Source organism: Amblyomma americanum, chromosome 3, assembly GCF_052857255.1.
Source record: "Amblyomma americanum isolate KBUSLIRL-KWMA chromosome 3, ASM5285725v1, whole genome shotgun sequence".
NCBI lineage: Eukaryota > Metazoa > Arthropoda > Arachnida > Ixodida > Ixodidae > Amblyomma > Amblyomma americanum.
The window spans coordinates 178,915,626-178,935,934 of NC_135499.1; the positions used below are offsets into that span (position 1 = coordinate 178,915,626).

The 20,309-nt window shown below is 45.6% G+C and overlaps 1 protein-coding gene across 4 annotated transcripts in view; it reads left to right on the plus strand.

Annotated features, from left to right (window-relative positions):
• Window positions 1-20,309, plus strand: part of LOC144125532 (uncharacterized) — a 177,360-nt gene that overhangs the window by 75,548 nt on the left and 81,503 nt on the right. For all 4 annotated transcript variants that reach the window (XR_013313388.1, XM_077659015.1, XM_077659017.1 and 1 more), the window contains exons 2-6: window positions 12,230-12,359; window positions 15,663-15,756; window positions 16,673-16,802; window positions 18,338-18,480; window positions 19,178-19,305. Coding sequence is in view for 3 of the 4 variants with exons in the window: in XM_077659015.1 (XP_077515141.1) it covers window positions 12,294-12,359; window positions 15,663-15,756; window positions 16,673-16,802; window positions 18,338-18,480; window positions 19,178-19,305 (561 nt within the window). In the remaining variant the exon portion in view is untranslated. The remainder of the gene's footprint in view (window positions 1-12,229; window positions 12,360-15,662; window positions 15,757-16,672; window positions 16,803-18,337; window positions 18,481-19,177; window positions 19,306-20,309) is intronic.

Genomic DNA, 20,309 nt, shown 5'->3' on the forward strand with positions numbered 1-20,309 from the left:
CGCACTTCTGGCCCTCGGAACTGTAGGCTTGACGAGGGAAATCTGAGAAAATGCGTGTTTGCGCTGGTTGACGGGAGTGTGCACGCTTCGACACCGTAAATCAAGGGCTGTCTCCATTTGGGTCTCATGCTGACCATCAGGAAGCCGTGAACGCAGCTGGCCCCCAAGGTCACGGACAGTATACTCGGCCGTGGCTCGTTACTCACGCACGGCAGTGGGAGGAAAACTGTGCGAAACTGCAGGACTATGGGCAAAGGGTTGACTTCACTTGCATAGAATATATAGAGCTCTACCAGAGTCTTGCAAGAGAGCACCACCGGAAGTGCCTTCGCAATAAGAATGAAACTATACCGAAGATGATGAGGTCTATGCTTATGTTACTAGGTGCACAGTGTTGTGATTAAGCGCACATTGCTCAGAGTAGGCTCGTGCCGTTGTGGTTAGGTACAGTCTTGGTAAAAAGTCTCAAGGTCACAGCGTTCAGCCGCAGCAAAATGAATGTTCCTAGAATGCTCCGTGTAGCGGATCATTTAAAACACAAGTCAAGCGGGATCCTTCTCTATCGCAAGAGAAAACCTTCTGCTAGCATTTCACGGGCATTCGGTCTTTGCTACACTCCGTTTCAAACATCAGGTGCAACGCTGTCAAAGCTGGCGCTCTTGTTTGCGCTGCCTGCATCCGCGAACAAAAAGTAGTGCGTTATTTCTGGTGAGCGAAACATACTAAATGCGTTGCCTGTAGGCTTACCACATGACACATTTGTCATGATCTTTGATTTGCACTGTTATTGCTGACAACACGCTGTCGCTTCCTCGTGCCATAGACCACTCGGGCACAGAACAAGCGCGGAGTAACACGCCTCCCTTTATTTTCCCGTCCGGACTACTTCCGTACCTTTCACCGCGTTGCACCTGATGTATGAAACGGAGTATAGTGCCGTAATGGCTCTGTTATGCGGCTGAAGCGAAAGCCCTTGGCCTTAAGACTTTTGACCAAGACTGTACATGCTGCTGTGATTAGGCAAATATACTGTTGTGATTGGGCAGGTGCTGGTTAGGTACATTATTAAGTGAGGACAGATGAGCCAACGTCAACAGCGTAGCGTATCGCTGGTTGTACCCTCCACCTGAACTATTTTTTGCACCCTTCTCTTAACGCTTTATTATCCAAAAATTACTTCCCAACGACAAGTACGATGCTGGAGATTGAAACGCGGACTAAACACCGTGTTATTCGTTAATGAACTTCTCACTCTACTTTAACTTTCAGATGAAATTTTCTTAGAATGTGAAAAGAGAACGAAAAGTGCAGAAGGAAGAAGGAAAACGACAATAGGCTAGCGACACGGTACTTCATAATGCGCCGACCGGGCACCTATCGGTCCTACATACGAAAAGTTTCGGGAATGCATGCTTAGAATCTGGAAGCGCGAGTTTCTTCCGCCTTCGGGCAGGAAGAGTTTGGCATTCTACCCTTTTCTCTTGTTTGGTTCAACGGTTACCTGATCCGGGCTGTACAGCTAATTCTAAAAGGCACTTTGTTTTGCCAGTAGAGCAGTCATGCTATGCAGCTCGCGCGACACGTGCTGTAAAAGAGCGCTTGTGGAAAGCAGTCATTCAAGCTGCCTTCTTTCACACTGCCACTTCAGAACGCTCCGAAGGTCACCATACACATTCCCTCCAAGCAGGCTCTCTTCAAAAGCACCCTTGGCTATGCCGGGAGCGCTGGGCAGTACTTGGCAGACGACCAACCGCGATCCAGCGCTGGCGCTTGATGTCAACTGATTTCGTGAATAAATTGATGGCGCAAGGCGTTAGCTTTTGTGTCGGTCTGTTACCGCCGACTGAACACTCTGCTCTTGTCATATAGCACATCAAAAGCAGTAGCAGGTGAGGGGCCGTCGAAATGGAACGTCCGATTAGCAACGACTATGTTCGTCGATGACAACAGATAAGTCGCGGTGATTTTACCATGCTTCCGTACGCTTCTATAGTAAGCCCCTTACTCGCGAAATCAAGCGTACGAGAAGTATTCGCTCGTGCTGTAGGTAAAGCATATCCGTAATCTTGCAGCGTGCCGTGCGCAAATCGTTGCTGCAACAATGGCAACGGCTGGCATCGCAAGCGGTAGAAACGATCGAAAAAGAGAGAAAGACAAGGAGCACTCGTCTCTCTTGCAATGAGCAAACGAGCACATTATGAAAGACATCGCCTGAAATGCCTATACACTCGATCGTCCTTATGGGGATGAGAACAATTGCTTTCTCTCGGAGGCTGCGTGGGACAACGCAATTTAGTGGGTTACTCTTTGCACAGTACGCAAATAAGGTAGGCTTGGTTGTAACGAAGAAGCGCGCATTACAGAGGACATTGATTTCGAAGAACAAAAAAAAAAAGAAAGAGATTGCGACAGCTCTGCTTTTTCTAACTACAAGAAGCCCGTTCATGGGACGGCACATCTAATAGGCATCCATGAACGTGATATAACTCGCGCATAAAATGTGGACAGCTCAATAGCGATTTCTGGGGATATACTCGTCGCAACAATAACCTCGGCTACGTATATGTCGGTATAACTGCTACGATAGTTCGATGTGTATTGAAAATGCACTCGATTTATATACTCCTTAATGCGGCTTAATATTCACTCAGATACGGTCCTCATCTGCAGCCACAATCGGAAGCCATTTTGTTGGATAGGTAGAGTGAGGAGGTTCCGGTAAAACTCGTCCCGGAAGAAATTGCCGAAAAGGTTCCAAGGAAACTGTGCCATTCGGAGGTAACGCAGTTTATTAACACTGCGGAACGCGAATTTGTGTGTTGAATCAAGTTGAAACACTCGCGTGGGAACTCTACGCCGAGCTTCCGTCGTGGGGGAAAAAAAAAACGAAAAATAGGTCGAATTCGTTACACGACCTTACAGAAGCACACATGTACACGGTGGTGGGAGCCTCGCTGCGGCAAGAACGGCACAGTTGCAGCCAGACACGCACTAGCAACAGCTGCTGCTGAAAGTCGCGCCAGGGTCACAAACCCAGCCAGCCAGCTTGTCTTCCGCGGTCGGTGTAAACACCTGCCTGAACTTTAACCGGCTAGATAGCGGTTATTTCTTGCGCCGGTCATTCTCGAGCACTGGTTAATGTTAGGTTCTGTACTGGCTTTTGTGGGTGTTGTGGCGGCCACGGCTAGCGCAGGAAAAGGTTTATTGGTGAGGTATGGGAATGGGCGCAGCCAGGCTGCTGCTGCTGATGATGATACGAAATAGCAGGCGCATTCAGTGCAAAGAACAGGTAACTGATTGACTGTTAGGGCAACAAAGAGGAGTCCATGATGATGATGATGCTGGTTAAGGCATCGGTAGTGTGATGAGGATGATGATGATGATGACGACGACGATGATGATGATGATACTGGATACAACGAAAATGTTGGCAGTCAGTCACTCAGCAGCGTGCCGTTCTTAAACGAAGGTACAAGCAGCGTGCCGTTCTTAAACGAAGGTACAATTTTTCTAGGCTGGGATCGCATAGCGGTTCTATTACTATTTTATAAAACTGATGTTTTTTTGTGTTCCTGTGCAGCCATGAGAACGACCGAATAGAATGGAAGAGGAAAAACAGATGAGAACAAACTCTCTATTACATTGAGCCTGGTTAAGTTCGCTATCATGTCGTATCGTTGCACGTAATACTACTGCATAAGCGTTAGGCTGCTGCTTTCCATTTGTATACCTGGCTGTTGAAAGTTTGGTTTCGTCACCATATATTTGTGCTGTTCGATATAACCGCTGTTGCGAGCACGACATTGAAAGAAGGCCTTGTTAACCCTTTAACCCCCCCCCCCCCCTTTATTTCCGGAATAAATCCACTTTTTTTTCCTTTTTATTTGCTCATATTTTTATAACATCGTTTTGATTCTGAAAATATATGTATGTTCGGTTAATGATTTCTCCCAATAAATGAAAAGAAAAATATGATTTTTAGAGAAGCATTCGCTAATGCATGCACCAGTTATGCGTGTTCTGAAATGCGCAGTATTTATTTTAACATACGCACCGTAACAAAATATGATACCTAAGCGTTTGCTTTATTTCAGATTCAACAACGTATATCAGCCTCATTATTGGAGACATATTTCATGTATGGAAAGTGAGAGTAGCGCAAAACTGGACAAAGGGACAGTCTGTCTTTCTCTGTCCCTTTGTCCAGTTTTGCGCTACTCTCACTTTCCATGGATCACCGTTACCGACTCGCCCAAGTTTCTACCCTTGTGAATATTTCATGTCTTCATCATTGCCACTGCCTGAACTGCTGCAAGAAACAAATGGTTTCCAATTGCCAATATGTGTTGTGCAACAAAGCGATCTGTCTGGATTCGAACGAACTCTGGATGATCATCTCTGAAAATGCACCGTTTAATGCTGATGCATTCAGTGTTTGTGAATATTGTTGTTAATGTCTGAACTCTTTTTTTATAGCCACTCACTCCTCCGTGTGGGGTGCATATTCGTTCCCGCGCGGGTCTTGATGCGCGTTGCTTTATACAGTATAGATCAACCCCGACGAGCTCCCGCATCGCAGGGACAGATCGGTATGCGCCGACTGAACTCTCCCTTCCCTCCTCTCTTCCTACCCTTTCCAACCAGACCCGCTTCCCTCTCTGCTCTCTCTTCACCCCCCCCCCCCCCCTTCCTGTATGAGAGTTCCCAATAACCACTTCAGTGATCGTACAACACCTTTCCGCCTCACGTCCGCCTGGCAGCCGAAAACTGGCGGACCGCTCGCGAAGCGGACCTGGAATTCTTTCAAGTTTGATTTTCTTCATCATCCTGCCTTTAAGGACATTCGTAGGCGGGCTGACAGTATTGCTAAATAAATACAATCACCATGCCATTTTTAAATTACCGTTGCCTAGCTAGACGCGTGTCTAAGGCCAAAACACTTTTTTTCCTCCGGCTTTTGCTAGCATCTAGAGTTAACAACAGAAACCGATGGACGAGCCTACCTTGTATTTGGCAGTAAAGCCAAAACAGCATAGGCCATGACGAGCGTGACTCGTCATTGGCGCCATTGATACAACGTCCCAGTTGGCGTTAAAGGGCTAATAGGTGTTAGAGCCCCATTCGCTTCTTTTTGCAGGCATTGATTCAATATCCAAACATTTAGGTCTAATGAAAGAATTAAAAAAAAAAACGGCTGTGTGCCGGGGTATCGTCACAAAAGCGCCTGGAAGAAAACAAGCCGTATGAGAAAAAAAAAACGAAAATTCCACTGGATACGTGACCCGAGAAGCCAATTTATTTGTTTATAAATACTGCAGCCCCTGGATATTGCAGTAGTGGGTTAAACAAATCTATAGAAAACTTGATGCAAGGCAATAAATAATGAAAACAAAAACTGACAATAAATAAGGCAGAGCACTAAAATAGTAACACAGAACAACATAATAGCAACACAATGATGCGGCACCAAACAGTAAATGCAGCAATACACTGTAACACCAACACGCAAAACATAGTCAGGTGCAATTAATTTCTAACAGGAAGGCATTTAATGGCAGTGACCTATTTTTCCAGGGATTAAATTCCAGTATTCAGTAGTTTGGGAGAAAAAAAAACTATTTTTGAAATTATCAGTGCAAGCAAAATAAGGCTTAATATTAAGGTTATGGTGACCCCTAGTCGATCGGGGAATATCTGAAGGAATATAGACATGATGTGAGACACTATAAGAAAAATTAACGATGCAGTGCAGAAACTTCTGTGACTCGATGTGACGGCGTACGGATAGAGGGGTTAGATTCATTGAAGCCAAGGCGCGAGAGGGTGAGAAATGTTGATTATAGCGACGGCATATGAACCGCATTGATTTTCGTTGTATGCTCTCAGTGAGGTTATTGTCACAATGCTTATGATGGTTTCTGACAAGGGAGGCATAATCTAGTACTGGACGAATTAAATACTCATATATTAATAACTTAATCCTTTTGGAGCATTGGTGAAACTGCGCCTCAAACACCCAAGCCTACTAATTGCTTTAGTACAAATGAAATTAATATGTTAGCAGACATGTTAGCGGTAAATATGACGCCAAGATACTAATACTCCAAAATCCTGTGCGCGAGTGGTATGGCTACCAAGTGGCAGTAAAATCTAGGCAGATTCTTCCTCGCGAACGCTTCGCGAACACGCTTACACACGTGAGGGATTCAGGTGGGTGCATCAGGTGCCGAGGTTATAAATCTGGCCGGGCCGTTGGCTCGCGGCCGTGGATTCAAAACACCTGAATTGAATGGGCATAGAATTACCAAAAATAAACAAAGTAAAGCAAGAACAGAAATAAGAAGAGAAACGGCGCATGTTACTGAGCTTCAACCACTCTCTTTGGTTTTGCTTTTTTCAGTGTTACGGTGTAAAGCTTAAGTTCCGTTTTTTTTTTCTTGGGGGGGGGGGGGGGGCAGCCTTGCTCGCAGAAGCGCTGCGTCGCTTGCCATGCAGGTGCCCTACGCGTGTGCGGATAACTTGTGCCTACAGTAATGTGCGGATGTTTCCTACCTATTTTTCTGCCCTGAGGCCTGCCACAGAGTGAGGCCAGTGAACGATTTATGGCCGGACGTGTTGGACGAACTATACTACGAGAAAAAAAAAAAAGATTGGGAGAGTTTTGAACGAAACTAAAACAAGAGCGATCATAGATTCGGACAAGCTGTTGGGCATCGTTGTTTTGTTTTTGTTTTTTTGCAGCGCGTAGCAACACGAGGACGAAACACAGAGCTTATGTGTCGCCCAGTTTTTCCATGTTTTGTGTTCGTGTTGTCACGCACTGGTGAAAAAATTAAGACCTTATGTCGATCTATACATAGACTTGTAGGCGATAGAAATCGGTCATTATAGCTGGCTAAAACGACGAGAATTGGTCCTCTGCGTTGCCAGTAAGGTTTTTTTTATACAAGATTCATTGTAGATGTAACTGATGTAGATAACGCAGAAAATGTTGGTTGTTCCAACATTCAGGTGTTATCTTAGACATCGCATCGAATAGCGTGTGCACCGGTGATGATTGCAGTGTACTCAGGTGCTTTCGCTGTTCAATGTTGGTGCATTCAATACTTGGTATTTTAATGCGAAAGCATTAGATGGCTCACAGACACGAAAACCCGGATTCGCCCAAAAAGTGCCAACGTTACAAAGCTCGCGATTGGTAGAAACGGTGTGACATCATAAAAGGCGGGAAAATACGAAATGTTAACCAGTGATAGCCAGTACTATAGTACTTAGATCTCCACCAAACAAAGGAGTATTACAGAATTAGAATAGAATTGAAACACAAATAGAATGGAATTGGAATGAAATTGAAATAGAATTGGAATGCTTTTTATTACACGCACGTAAGTTCCTTAAAGGGCTGCTGCAGAGGTTTTAGAATTTGACGAGCTCGGGGCATTCGAATGTGCGAAACTCGCAGGTATACAGCATGCGAAGTCCTTTCGGGCTAGCATTTGAAATGGTAACACAATCGCTGATTAAAATCGCGACGGCCTTCAAGCTTCTCCGCAGCGCACAGCGTCAAATGGCGGGCACACGATGACGTCATTGCAGTATCGGTACATTTGCAAAGCGTGAACGCTTACCTTCAAGGAAGAAGACCAATGTTACCGCAGGCAAAGCCTGCCAAGCGTTGCTTGGCAGTCCCCTACGACGCACGGTAGGCTGTGGTCGACATCAGCGGAACTTTGAAATGTTACCATCCGGGACGCCACATCAAGCTTCTCCGTGCTACTTTACTGCTATGAGGTGAAGCGTGAAATTTAATCGTCTATTATGGCAACATATTAAATGGTAAGGAAAAAAAATCTTGGCGTGCTTTACCTATGGCCTATATAGATTTGAATCCGTGAATGTCACGGAATTCTCAGAAAGTGGTGCAGTTGTCCTTTGAATGCCCTCTGTAATTGTCGTCTTTTACTCCAAAACAAGGAGTTCTCTTTGATACATTGGTCGCAAACATGTACTTTACAACATGTATGCGAAAATAACCCAGCTGATCTGCAGTCAACTTAGAAACGTGTTTCGCTCTTTCTTTTTGCCTTTTGAACACAGAGGAGGGATGATAGTAACAAAAACAGCTGGGGCAGTGTCTGCTATAATAACAATCGGGATAATTTGTTATCCTGCCAGGTGTGCGGGTAATAGGAAGTGCAAGATCAAAAACTGTACCAGATCGTGAAAAAGCGGGGCACGGGTAGCGGCACTTACCTAAAAATTAAATTTTTTTACACTATAATTTATAGTGACATCCATGCCGTTGCACAAATCACGCGGCTAGGTCGGAAGAACACAGGCAGCATATTCGTTCCCGTCAAGCATACTATAATTGACGGCGGGCTAGCCTTCCACCTCTGATGCCAATTTCGTTTTCTGTTACCATGAAAATGAGCATCGATTTATGGTCGCTTACTTAATGTTTTTTTTAATCCGAATGTTGGCACCTAGCGTATAAATATCAAGTTTTATAAAAATAAGGCCTTAAGACTGGTGAGACTGTTGACATTGTGCAATGTTCAATGAGTGAGGCATCCAAGCTTCAATATCACGTGCGCTGTAATTGTTTGATTAACAATAAGTCTTGCCGTCGTGAAGAGAAATTTTCAACTATTTGTCGTGCTTTCAAGCAACTGCAAAACCTGATATTTGGCCAAGCTAGGAAATGTACGGAAGGCCCCATGCCGCGTGCTACTAGAAATGTCCAGTCCCGGCCTTTCTTACTGTTTCATTCTGGCCTGACTTCGATTGTACCGTTTCACGACGTCAGTCATACCGCTACAAGCATGACTTCCAGAAGAGATTACAGGCACACGGCTTTCTTAGCTGAATGTCGGGATCGGGTCGTTTTCGCCCCATTATGCGGTATATGATCGAACCGGCGCTGTTCAAGCCGGTATAGCGTTTCTTAGCTTCATCGAATAGGTATTCTTCTGTTGCCTGCCCCCACTGTCGACGTTACGTATAATGAAAATATTAAGGCAATACTGCCCGTCAAGTCTTTGTTATGCTTCTGGTCGTTTTTTTTGCTTTCGCTCTAGGAATTTGTTTAGCCTCATTATTGCAACAAGGTCTTCACTCCCGAAGTTGGGAACACATCGTCCGACGAGCGAGACTAAAACCCATGAGGATCTAAAAAGCGGCAAATCCGTCAGACGACTCAGGGATAATCCGATAACTAATAGAAGGAATTAAATGTCAGCAGAAGCTAGCTGCACAAACCAAACATGGCGCTTCAGGTTGCGTTTCCGAAGCTAGCACGCTTACGCGACCGCAAGTGAACTTCAATGTAAACGTCCTCTTTGTGCCCATTTCGACTCCCCCGTGTTTCAAAATTGTTTAAAATCAACGTAGGAGCTGCAGATGGCTTTACCAAACTAGACGCGGAATTCACAAAGCTGTTCGCGAGTTATAAAATCCGGCCATTTCGCTATTGAACTGAGGGCTGTCACAACGGTCAAGAGCCATACACAAACTCCTCTAACGTGCATGACATCTTCACAGTTAGTCCCCGATTTACGTATGCGAGCTGCACAACTTTCACACCAGTGCCAGCGAGTTGTGATACAAAGTCACAAGTGTGACAAACTCGTGTATTTTCTGGAAAAGGCTGTCGTCCGCGGCTTCCGCGGCTGCTCACCGCGTAAATGTGTTATCGCTGTATAAGTTCAATACACCTGGCCTCGCGGCGACCTCTGCACTGCCGCGCATGGCCGCTCAGGTATCTGTCGTCGGACTCGGCTGAACGGATGTGGACGCACTTCCGCTAGCAGCGAAGTTTGTTGGAATCATAAAACAGCGCAGTTTTCGCGTGCGCGAGAAGCGCTCTGCTCATTGAATACGCCACGACCGACGACCCAGGGCCGAGTTCTGCAGCCTTCGCTTCTTCGTCGTACGCCCGTATAAGTATATGCGCCGGTGGTGGCAGTGGTTTCGCTTGTGCTATTCAACTTTCAGCCGGTTGTGGATCTGGCGAACTGTTGCCGGAAATCGCTCCTCCTAATCATAGCGTTGACGTTGTGCCTCACTAATACCTTCTTACACAACGTTACCTCGAGGCGGCGTGTGCCTGCCTCAGGCCGAGTTAACGATGCCTTGTGACGTAGAAAAATAACAGCCAGTTATAACGGTACGCAGTCGGCCATCACTCATAAGCGACAGCTGAAAAAAGCGATACTTGAGAGTGGCGATGGTCGACGGTATACCACAGAGCCAAAGTTCCGGCTATTCGTGAATTATCCACGAGTACTGTCTGATCGTAGTATATTGGACCGCTGATTTGTCTGGAAAGCAGCTCTAGCCAGCACGATAGACTTTGGCAACGTCGCTCGGAGACAGATTGCAGTAACCAGCACATTCGATTTCATGAAGCGAGACGCGAACGCACGACCTGTCGACGATGCACGAAGTGTGCTGGAATGCCTCAGAACCTGCTGAGAAGCATCGCTGCTAGAGTGTTTCTGCAGTCGTGTACCGTCACTGTGCCCTTGTCAGTGTTCAACATCCATGGCTGTTACGTGATTTGTAATTGAGTTCCACAACAATGCAGCACGTGAGCCAGACAGCTGTAGGTGCAACTGCTGATTATTTAGTTCGAACTAATTGCGTAATCCGTGTACGGCTGTGTGAAACGCCAAGCTTTGTGCGCTTACGTCGTTATCATCAGGTGGAGCCGAATTTGCGCCCTGAAGAGTTTTTGTGAAGAAACTATCCATGCAGTTACTCAATGTTGGTTATCATTTCCGAGATGTATTTGCTTGCAACATTTTTTTTTTCATTTTACAAACGTCGTTGTTGTCGCTTCGCGTCGAGGATATTCAGGCAATGCAGAACAGTTACAGAATTAAAAAAAAAACAAAAACACCGAAAAGAACAGTTGTCAGCTGATATATATATATATATATATATATATATATATATATATATATATATATATATATATATATATATATATATATATATATATATATATATATATATATATATATATATATATATATATATATATATATATATATATATATATATGGGTTCGGATCCCACCGGCGGCATGGTTGTTTTTTCTGCTGCTTTATAAGTAGTTTTCTTTAAAATCAAAGCTTAATTGAAGTATTTTTCTCCCACTAATCCGCACTCTAAATAAAAAAAAAACAGAAAACATTCGCCATTGCACCTTGGTTTCGGTGACTGTTGGCTTCCTTCATAAATTTGTCAAACGGGCCCCTCATTTCATTTAACTTGTCTGCTAATAGCTTAACGAGGGTCTCGGTTCTGGCAGTCTTGATGCCATAGGTAGCATAAGAGGGCTCTCGCACAGTGTCCGCCCTCGCCGTTAGATGACGTTCCACGTCACACTCGCGGTATAACAGGACGTGCTACGTCCGCCGCTATGGACGAGGGTGGCGCTGGTGAACACTCTCAAAGGTTCGCTTACGCGCAATAAACATAAATACCCACGAGAGCAGCAGATTGGACAGCCGTCGCCGTAGCTCAGTTGGTAAGAGCACCGGACGCGATATTCGGAGGTCGTGGGTTCGGATCCCACTGGCGGCATGGTTGTTTTTCTTCTGCTGTATAAGTAGTTTTCTTTAAAATCAAAGCTTAACTGAAGTATTTTTCGCCCACTAATCCGCACTATAAATTAAAAAAAACAGAAAACATTCCCCATTGCACCTTGGTTTCGGTGACTGTTGGCTTCCTTCATGTATTTGTCAAACGAGCCCCTCATTTCCCTTACTATATATATATATATATATATATAAGAGAAAGCATCCGTCAAAAGCTTAAAAAATAGAAGGCACACACACACACACATATATATATATATATATATATATATATATATATATATATATATATATATATATATATATATATATATATATATATATATATATATATATATTCTCTTTTTTGTGTCACATAAGAAGTCGCTGCATAGAACAGTCGGAAATTATAGCCGAAAAACGTTTGTTGATGGAGCACACACGGCTTCTGCAAACAACAGCAGAGTGTCAAAGCGTATCACATACTGGCGGGCTGTCTTTTATTATTATTTCGTTTTCGCGGACATGCGAAAATTTACGCTAGAAAATCATACTTTCGCATTCGCTTGTAGCATTTTTTTTTTTTTTTGTGCCGCATATGACGAACTATCTCAGTTCGCTCACTTCCCTCTCTGTGTGCGCAGGTCTTCTCCCGGTCCGAGCGCCGCCAGCGGAGACGGCGCAGACTCCTGCGACGCCCCACATGCCATGGGAGCTTGCTCACAGCTAAAGCTAGTGCTATGGAAGAACATAGTGCTGCGGCTACGGCAACCGGTGCGTACAAACACCGACACGTCTTTTCCATGTCTGACATGAAAAGAAGAAGAAAGAATCCGACAAGCTAGCTTTAAATCGGGTGTGTGTGGCTGCAAAAACGCAAGCTTGCAAATTACACCCCTCTTCCATCTCTCCCGTCATTCACAAGGATACTGAGTAATTGCTCCCTTATTATAAATCTACTGCACCTTGGGGGATTCCCCTAAACATTTGACCAATACTGTTCCCACTTCGAGTTATTGATCAATTCGCTCTCGCCCTACCATAAGCTTGCCGTCCCGGTTAGCTCAGTTGGTAGAGCGACTGCTCCGGTGAAGCGGTGGTCCCTGGTTCGAACTTCGGACCAGGCCGAATTTTTCTAAATCTTCACCAATCCCAAGGGAAGAGCTGCTTACCCATCCGTGACCCATCAGTGCATTAGCGCACACCCACTAGATGAACTCTGCTGTGTACGCGCGGGCTCTTTGATAAGCTACGGTCACTTAAGCTGGACTATGTCTGCGGGCATCACGTACAAACCCTCCCCGGTTCCCCTCGAACAAAACGAACAGCGCATGCAAGAGCCCGTCAGAGAGGTGTCGTTGACATAAAAGCAGAGAGGAGGTGTAGAGGTATTGCATGAACGTTTTAGTAAGCCTGCAGCCAGCGTTAGGTAATCGTGTCTCGGCAGGATAACACCATTACCACGCGCAAAGTGACTGCTTATGCGCCGCCTCATAAATAAAGTCCGCGGCGTAGAGCTGCGCGAAAAACAGCCTCATTGTTAATGACGGTCACGGTAACTGTGTACACGACACTCTTTTACTGCCCCAGGCTCAGCTCTTCAGTAAGCGTAAGGCGTGCGTAATGCTGCTTGGGAGCTGTACATTAGGCGCGAAAAAACGACGCGGCAACGCTGATAATAAAGAAGTGTTTTCCTCGCTTCGTAGCTTGCTTAGCGGTTGCGAATGCATTCGATTAGATAAAGAAGGTGACTTGTCGAATCGTAAAAGAAAATCGGAGGTCCACAATTTATATTAGTATAGCTGGAGGAGAGACCATCGTCTACTTCGGAGAGTCTCATAATATATATGAAAATGCAATATTTGAGGTATATAGGTTCTCGCTTTTACAAGAGAGAAATACGTCGAAGGTTTTACGTAACCTCTGAGTGCAGTGTGTCGGATATGGACGGTGCAAGAGCCGAGCTCTCAAACAAATACAGCAGCAGACTTCCGTATAGGGCGAACTTCGGGCGGCCGGGAAAAAGTGCTCGCCTTGTTTGACGCGCCCACTTCCGTAAAAGAACCACGACAAAGCGTGTACGAGGAGCTGTTTGCTATGGCTGTTTTTACCGTCCTCTCCTAGAGCCTGATCCTGTACAGTTGTCAGTCAGCAGCGCTACAGGAGCACATAAGGAAGCAGTATGGTAGGAACGGGCAAAGTTGCACACGGATACAGCTTTTATGCGCATTTCGTTTCGCCACACCTTAACGCAACCTAACCCGCCAGTTAACGACATACTGTCAGAAAATAGTAGCGCAGCAATGCATAACTTAGAGGACTACAAAGCGGACTTCTAAGCAAGCGCAGGCGATACTTCTCCGCAGAAGTGCGTCCTCTTAATCTGTCATGCCCTCTGAAAATTTGTCACCAATAACAGATTTGCGGCCCGTGACTTTTCGACACCACGTCCGGCGGTCCTGAGCCCGGAAACTTTGTACGCATGTCTGCATTCTTCTTCATCGACATGAAACCAAGACAGGAACGTTGGCATCCGTTTCAAACCACGTAGTGGTAAAAAACACATCAATTCTTACCCGCCTATAAGGCACCCCAAATTCGGAGTCTCTAGATTCATTTCTAACTGTTAGGGTTTTTTATGTGACAAAAATCTCAGCACACGGGACCTTATGCTCTCGGCGGTCGCGGCTGAAAATCGGAATCGAGGACGCGGTCTTACGCGGGAAAGAAACGGCATAGCTGCTGAGCTGCCGCAGAGGGCTCGCAGTGGCGGTAAAGGCGTTCACGTCAATTAAAATTGCACATGCTCGTCAGAGATCAGTTCAACGCGACAACTTGGTGTTAATGTATTAAAGCAGACATGTTGTTGGGTTCGCTTTGGAATTTTTAGCGTGACACAATTGTTAAACGTGCGCGCGTTGCGAACCGTTTCACAAGGCACGCCCACCGGTATTTTTTCCCTGATCCAGATGCTGTTGTAGTGTGGTTTCTCAAAAGCCATTTTGTTTAATGAACGCTTTGATTTGGTGAAGGTTCACTTGCAGACCGAAAGCGAGTCAGTGAGGGTGATGAATTTTCTAATCTGACGAAATTTGTCAATAATTAACGACTGCTAAGTTTATTTGTGCACGCATTCTGCCTTCGCCCGTTTAGTTTCTAAGTGCACTTCGGAATTCATCATCGGCTATAATTTCGGGGAAATTCGTTTTAGGAATAAATTTATGTGCGAAAATATATGGCCATTGCCCGCATGACCGTAGTATTACTCTGCCTCACAGCTTGTCGGCTTCACAGTGAAGCTAAACTGTACTGCCATCGACAGGCATTCAGTAGTCTGTCTATCCGAGCATCTCGCACGTAAGAAAGGTTCACGCTTGACTCGCTTTCGTCGCTTAAGCTGCCGCGGTTGCTTCTATCTTAAATTCCAAGAAAATCTGGCTGTCCGACAAGGGGTTTTGTCTTCGTATGGGCGACGAAGGCAAGTTTCCGTGTTGAAACGGTGGTCGACGGACTCTTGCGCCGCTAGTTCGAGTTTGTGCTTGGAAGAACCATCTTACCTGTTCAACAACATATTACGAGTACACATCTTCTTGGAAGCGTGTTTTTCCTCACAAATATATATGCGCCGTGAAAGCCACCTCCCGCTCGTATCATAGCTACTTGATAAAAGTTATATCAATCTTAGTTGAGGGTTCGACGGAAACCCGTCTGGCGAGGGAAATTCAGCATATCCTTTTAAACGAACACTCGCCAAAGTCATACACGAAAAAAAAAACGTAAGAGAATTGACGTTTCGGCACCACTACGGGTGCCTTGTTCACAATCTTGTGAACAAGGCACCCGTAGTGAATTGTGAACAAGGCACCCGTAGTGGTGCCGAAACGTCTATTCTCTTACGGTTTTTTTCGTTTATGACTTTGGCGAGTGTTCGTTTAAAAGGATATGTTATATCAATATATTGCATATAATGCAAACAATAACTCTACTCCTGTTTCTGCGCGGTGTGATAGGTGATCATTTGAGCAAAAAGTGAGGGGAGTGACTAACGAGGCCAGTGCCCCCTTTCTTCCGACGCAGGTGATCCTCGCCCTCGAACTGCTCTGGCCGCTCACCATTTTTCTTCTCGTCCTCCTGCTGCGCAAAGTCATTCCTCCAGTTAGCCAAGAAACATGTGAGCTGCTGCTGCCTTCCCGTTTTCGCGTGCGTGCCAGCATGTGTGTGCGTGCGTGTGCGTGTCTACCTTTTTTACCCACATTTCGCGCTAGAAATGCATCTGATCGATAAGGAAATCGCATACTTGAACGGGCAGCACCGTACACTCGCGTGTTCTTTTAACTAGCACATGAAGGAAGCAGGTACGAGCGCGTTCGTTTTTGTTCGCGCTTCTTTTTTTCTTCTTGCGCAGCCCCAATATGTTCCCTGACACGCGCAATAAGATATTGTTGCGGTGCCAGTGCACGTGCTTCCTTTCTCCGTTCTTGTATGTCCCACTTGGCGCTAAACATTGTTTACGTTCAACGCATCCATGCAGTGCTGCCCGCCTACACTCCGCCGGAAGAAGCGGTGCGCAGTCAGCCGACAGCTGATAAATCGCATATGGAGGCTTCCGTCACGTGGTCGTGTAGCCAGCGCATCTGTGCTCTATTTTCGTCGGTGTGCTTCCGTTCGGTGCTAGTCTGAAGAATAGATAAGAATATTTTGCTACAGCGGCCGACGTTTGCCGCAGGAAGCGGAAATAGAGGAGTCTGATAGAGCGAAAAAAAAAGACGAAAATATCCGGTACGGAAATAAGAGAGATGATACCCTTTATTTCACGGCAGTTTTTCATGGCTGCAATGCGCCGCATTATTATCTCATTCGCTTTGAGTGGATGTCTGCTGACCCTCAATGAAATAATACTAGTAACAACGACCAGACAACGTGATTGTCGAGGCAGAGAAAACTGGTGTAAAATGAAAGCGCCATCTAAAACATCCGCGGAAGGCAGAAAAGAAATGGAGACTCAGAAAATTAGGGAGGAACTGCCGCGAGGAAATGATAAATGAGAGACGATGCGGATCCCGAGGGGTGTTGTTATTATTTTTCAGGTTACTACAACGCCCGGGCATTGCCCAGTGCCGGCGGGCTGCCCGTGCTGCAGTCGCTGATATGCAACGTAGACAACAAGTGCCTTAACAAATCTTCCTACGAGGAGATACCTTCCTATCCTGGGTCAAGGCCAGTATTTCTTTTTACTTCTTTTCTCACGTTTTATAGTCTCTCGTACAACATCATTATTGTATTTAATATATTTTCAAGATATGCTGATGGTTAGTGAGTCAAACGGCTCGCATAGCTGTGTCACCGCTTAAACGCCGCTGGATGACTGCTGCAGCGGGTATACCGGCTTAGAGACAACAGTACTCTTTTAGAACGTTGAATAGTGCACTTACAAAACAAGTACCGAGGCAGTAAGGAACAAGTGCTTGTCCCCTGTTTTTCGTCTGCTGCGATGTTTATCGCGTGAGTGCAATATTCCACTCCTTGAACCATAAACCATCTAGCACGCTTACAAGGTCTGTTGAGTACCCGTTTCATCTCTCGGTAGAAATCATCGAGGTTATTAATGGCCCCATGGGGCTAAAATTCGACGTCGGTCATCAAATTCGCCCACTGCCTGATTGAAAGTGACGTCACCAGACCGGAACATTCACATTGGCTGGAGCAAAGTGAAATCCCCAGACAGAAGCATTCCCATTGGCTGGATGAACATGACGTCATCAGACAGAATGACTGCCATTAGCTGGAGGCAAGTTACGCCACTAGGCCGTATGTGACTTCAGCAGACCAGGAGTGATGTCACTTCCGGTAAAGGCCTTAACAACTGCTAATGCTATCGCAATGCCAACACACAATGGAATTAGGTGTCCCTGTGAATATTTTGACGTTAAGATGCCTAGGAATGTGTCGTGGGGGCACAGTTGGTGGAATTCGTTCATCTTCAAAAACTGCGTGAAACAAACGAGGACAGTTTTTTGACGTTAAGATGCCTAGGAATGTGTCGTGGGGGCATAGTTGGTGGAATTCGTTCATCTTCAAAAACTGCGTGAAACAAACGAGGACAGTTTTTTGACGTTAAGATGCCTAGGAATGTGTCGTGGGGGCATAGTTGGTGGAATTCGTTCATCTTCAAAAACTGCGTGAAACAAACGAGGACAGTTTTTTGACGTTAAGATGCCTAGGAATGTGTCGTGGGGGCATAGTTGGTGGAATTCGTTCATCTTCAAAAACTGCGTGAAACAAACGAGGACAGTTTTTTGACGTTAAGATGCCTAGGAATGTGTCGTGGGGGCATAGTTGGTGGAATTCGTTCATCTTCAAAAACTGCGTGAAACAAACGAGGACAGTTTTTTGACGTTAAGATGCCTAGGAATGTGTCGTGGGGGCATAGTTGGTGGAATTCGTTCATCTTCAAAAACTGCGTGAAACAAACGAGGACAGTTTTTTGACGTTAAGATGCCTAGGAATGTGTCGTGGGGGCATAGTTGGTGAAATTCGTTCATCTTCAAAAACCGCGTGAAACAAACGAGGCCACAGAGGAAAGAGGACTTTATGTGTGTGTCCTCTTTCCCCTGTTGTCATTGTTTCGCTCAGATCTTGAAGATGAACTAAGATGCCACGGGAAGGATAACTGCCGAGGCAAAGCACATATTACTTTAACTACAATGCGGTAACGGCAAAAGGTGACCGTTTACTTTCTCTTCTTTTTCCAGGATAAATGAGCTAGTCCATGATTTATCGCCCTTGCTTCAAGATGATGACATATTGTCGGTCATCAAGTCCCTACCTGTGCTGGCTGATCTCCTCAGGCCCCTGGAGGACCTGTTTCAAGACGAGACGACGCAAAAACTGCTGGGTAAGTTATATTTGGCAATACCGCTGCTTTATTATTCACGGGCAGGCAAGATAACGCGGTTCTCACACGGCAGAAACTAAGCGTTCTTGGAACAGGTTTACTTTCTCCACATAAGTGCATACATATTCATGAACACGCACGCTGGCATGCAACGCGACTGGCAATGTGACAGCAATTAAAGCTTGCTTAAGAGACTCTCAATCGAGGATGTCGATGATTACAGTTGGTGTGCTACAGAGCATGAAAAAGAAATTCATGTCCTTGACTAGTAGAAATTTATCAAGGTATGTTTATTTTTCCACTGCGTGCTGACCGTTAATTAGTAGTTTTGTTCACATACCTCCTTCAAAGCGATCATAAAAATGGCTCTCGTACCTCCCTTGCATGATGCAAACTTCTCTGAATTGTAGACTCGTCAAAACAAGTACTCAGAGGACACGGTCATTCGCATTGTGTTTTGACGGGATTGAACGCATAACCATGAGGCGGGCGTTCGGCAAAAAATTCCAACAGCAGCACAGAGGCCTGTATCAGTAAGAATCGTAGAATACGCAAGGCTGACACGCTGCCGTGCGGACTTGAGAGCGTGTCCCGAACTCAAGGATAAACGTCACTCAAAGTCGCGCTTGCACTGCATGTGTGACAGTGCGCGCCCGGAGAGGAAAACGCTACTTCTTTCTCTCGTTTGATGTTGCAGGCAAAGGCCTCCCGCTGATGGACTTCATTGGCAACAAGAGGTACGCGAGGAGCGTCCTGCTGAGCCAGACAAACATGACACCTGACACGGTGGACATGCTTCTGGAGTCACGCGTCAATGTTCCTGCGGTAAGCCTCTTAACTCTCCGTGTCGCGGCCTATGGCTTGAACATCGTGTTTCTCATTACTGTGAAATATTGTATGAGTGGGGGCTTATGTGCGACAGCAGCACCGCGGAGGGCTCCGAGGATTAATTTCGACGCGAAACAAACCCTTTGTGTACGAAAGTTATCGCATTTTGCCTTCATCGAAACAAGACCGCCGCCGCCTGGATACTACCCGCATAAAGGGTGCTCGTAGCCACCGTGGTAGGCACTAGCCGAAAAGAATGAACATCAGGTGTACGTGCGCAAATTTTCTCCCTTTTTTTTTTGGTGCGCATCATGCACATTCTCTAAATATATATTTCAAAAGGGACGCCTAACCCTTGCAGTTTTTGTTCCGGATAGTAGCAAGGAAGAAAAGAAAAGAATAGAAAAGAGAAATATTGATATAAGGTCGTAAAGATACCACATAAGAAAACTAATACTTCGCAGCTTGCAACACGTTCACGATGCCTTTGTGCAGCGCACATGCACATGCCCTCTTAAGGAGTGCCTGAAACACTTTTTTCCATCGCTGTTTTTTCAGTCGCTCACCCTGTATTTTGTTTTCTCACTGTAACTATGCCCCGCCGCGGTGGCTCAGTGGTTAGGGCTCTCGACTACTGATCCGGAGTTCCCGGGTTCGAACCCGACCGCGGCGGCTGCGTTTTTATGGAGGAAGAACGCTAAGGCGCCCATGTGCTGTGCGATGTCAGTGCACGTTAAAGATCCCCAGGTGGTCGAAATTATTCCGGAGCCCTCCACTACGGCACCTATTCTTCCTTTCTTCTTTCACTCCCTCCTATATCCCTTCCCTTACGGCGCGGTTCAGGTGTCCAAAGATATATGAGACATACTGCGCCATTTCCTTTCCCCCCCAAAAAACCAATTATTATTATTATTATTATTATTAACTGTTGTTGCATCACTAAGAACGAAACACCGCCACTGGCCAATTCTGCCCCGCTAGAGAAAAATAGAGTGCGTTTA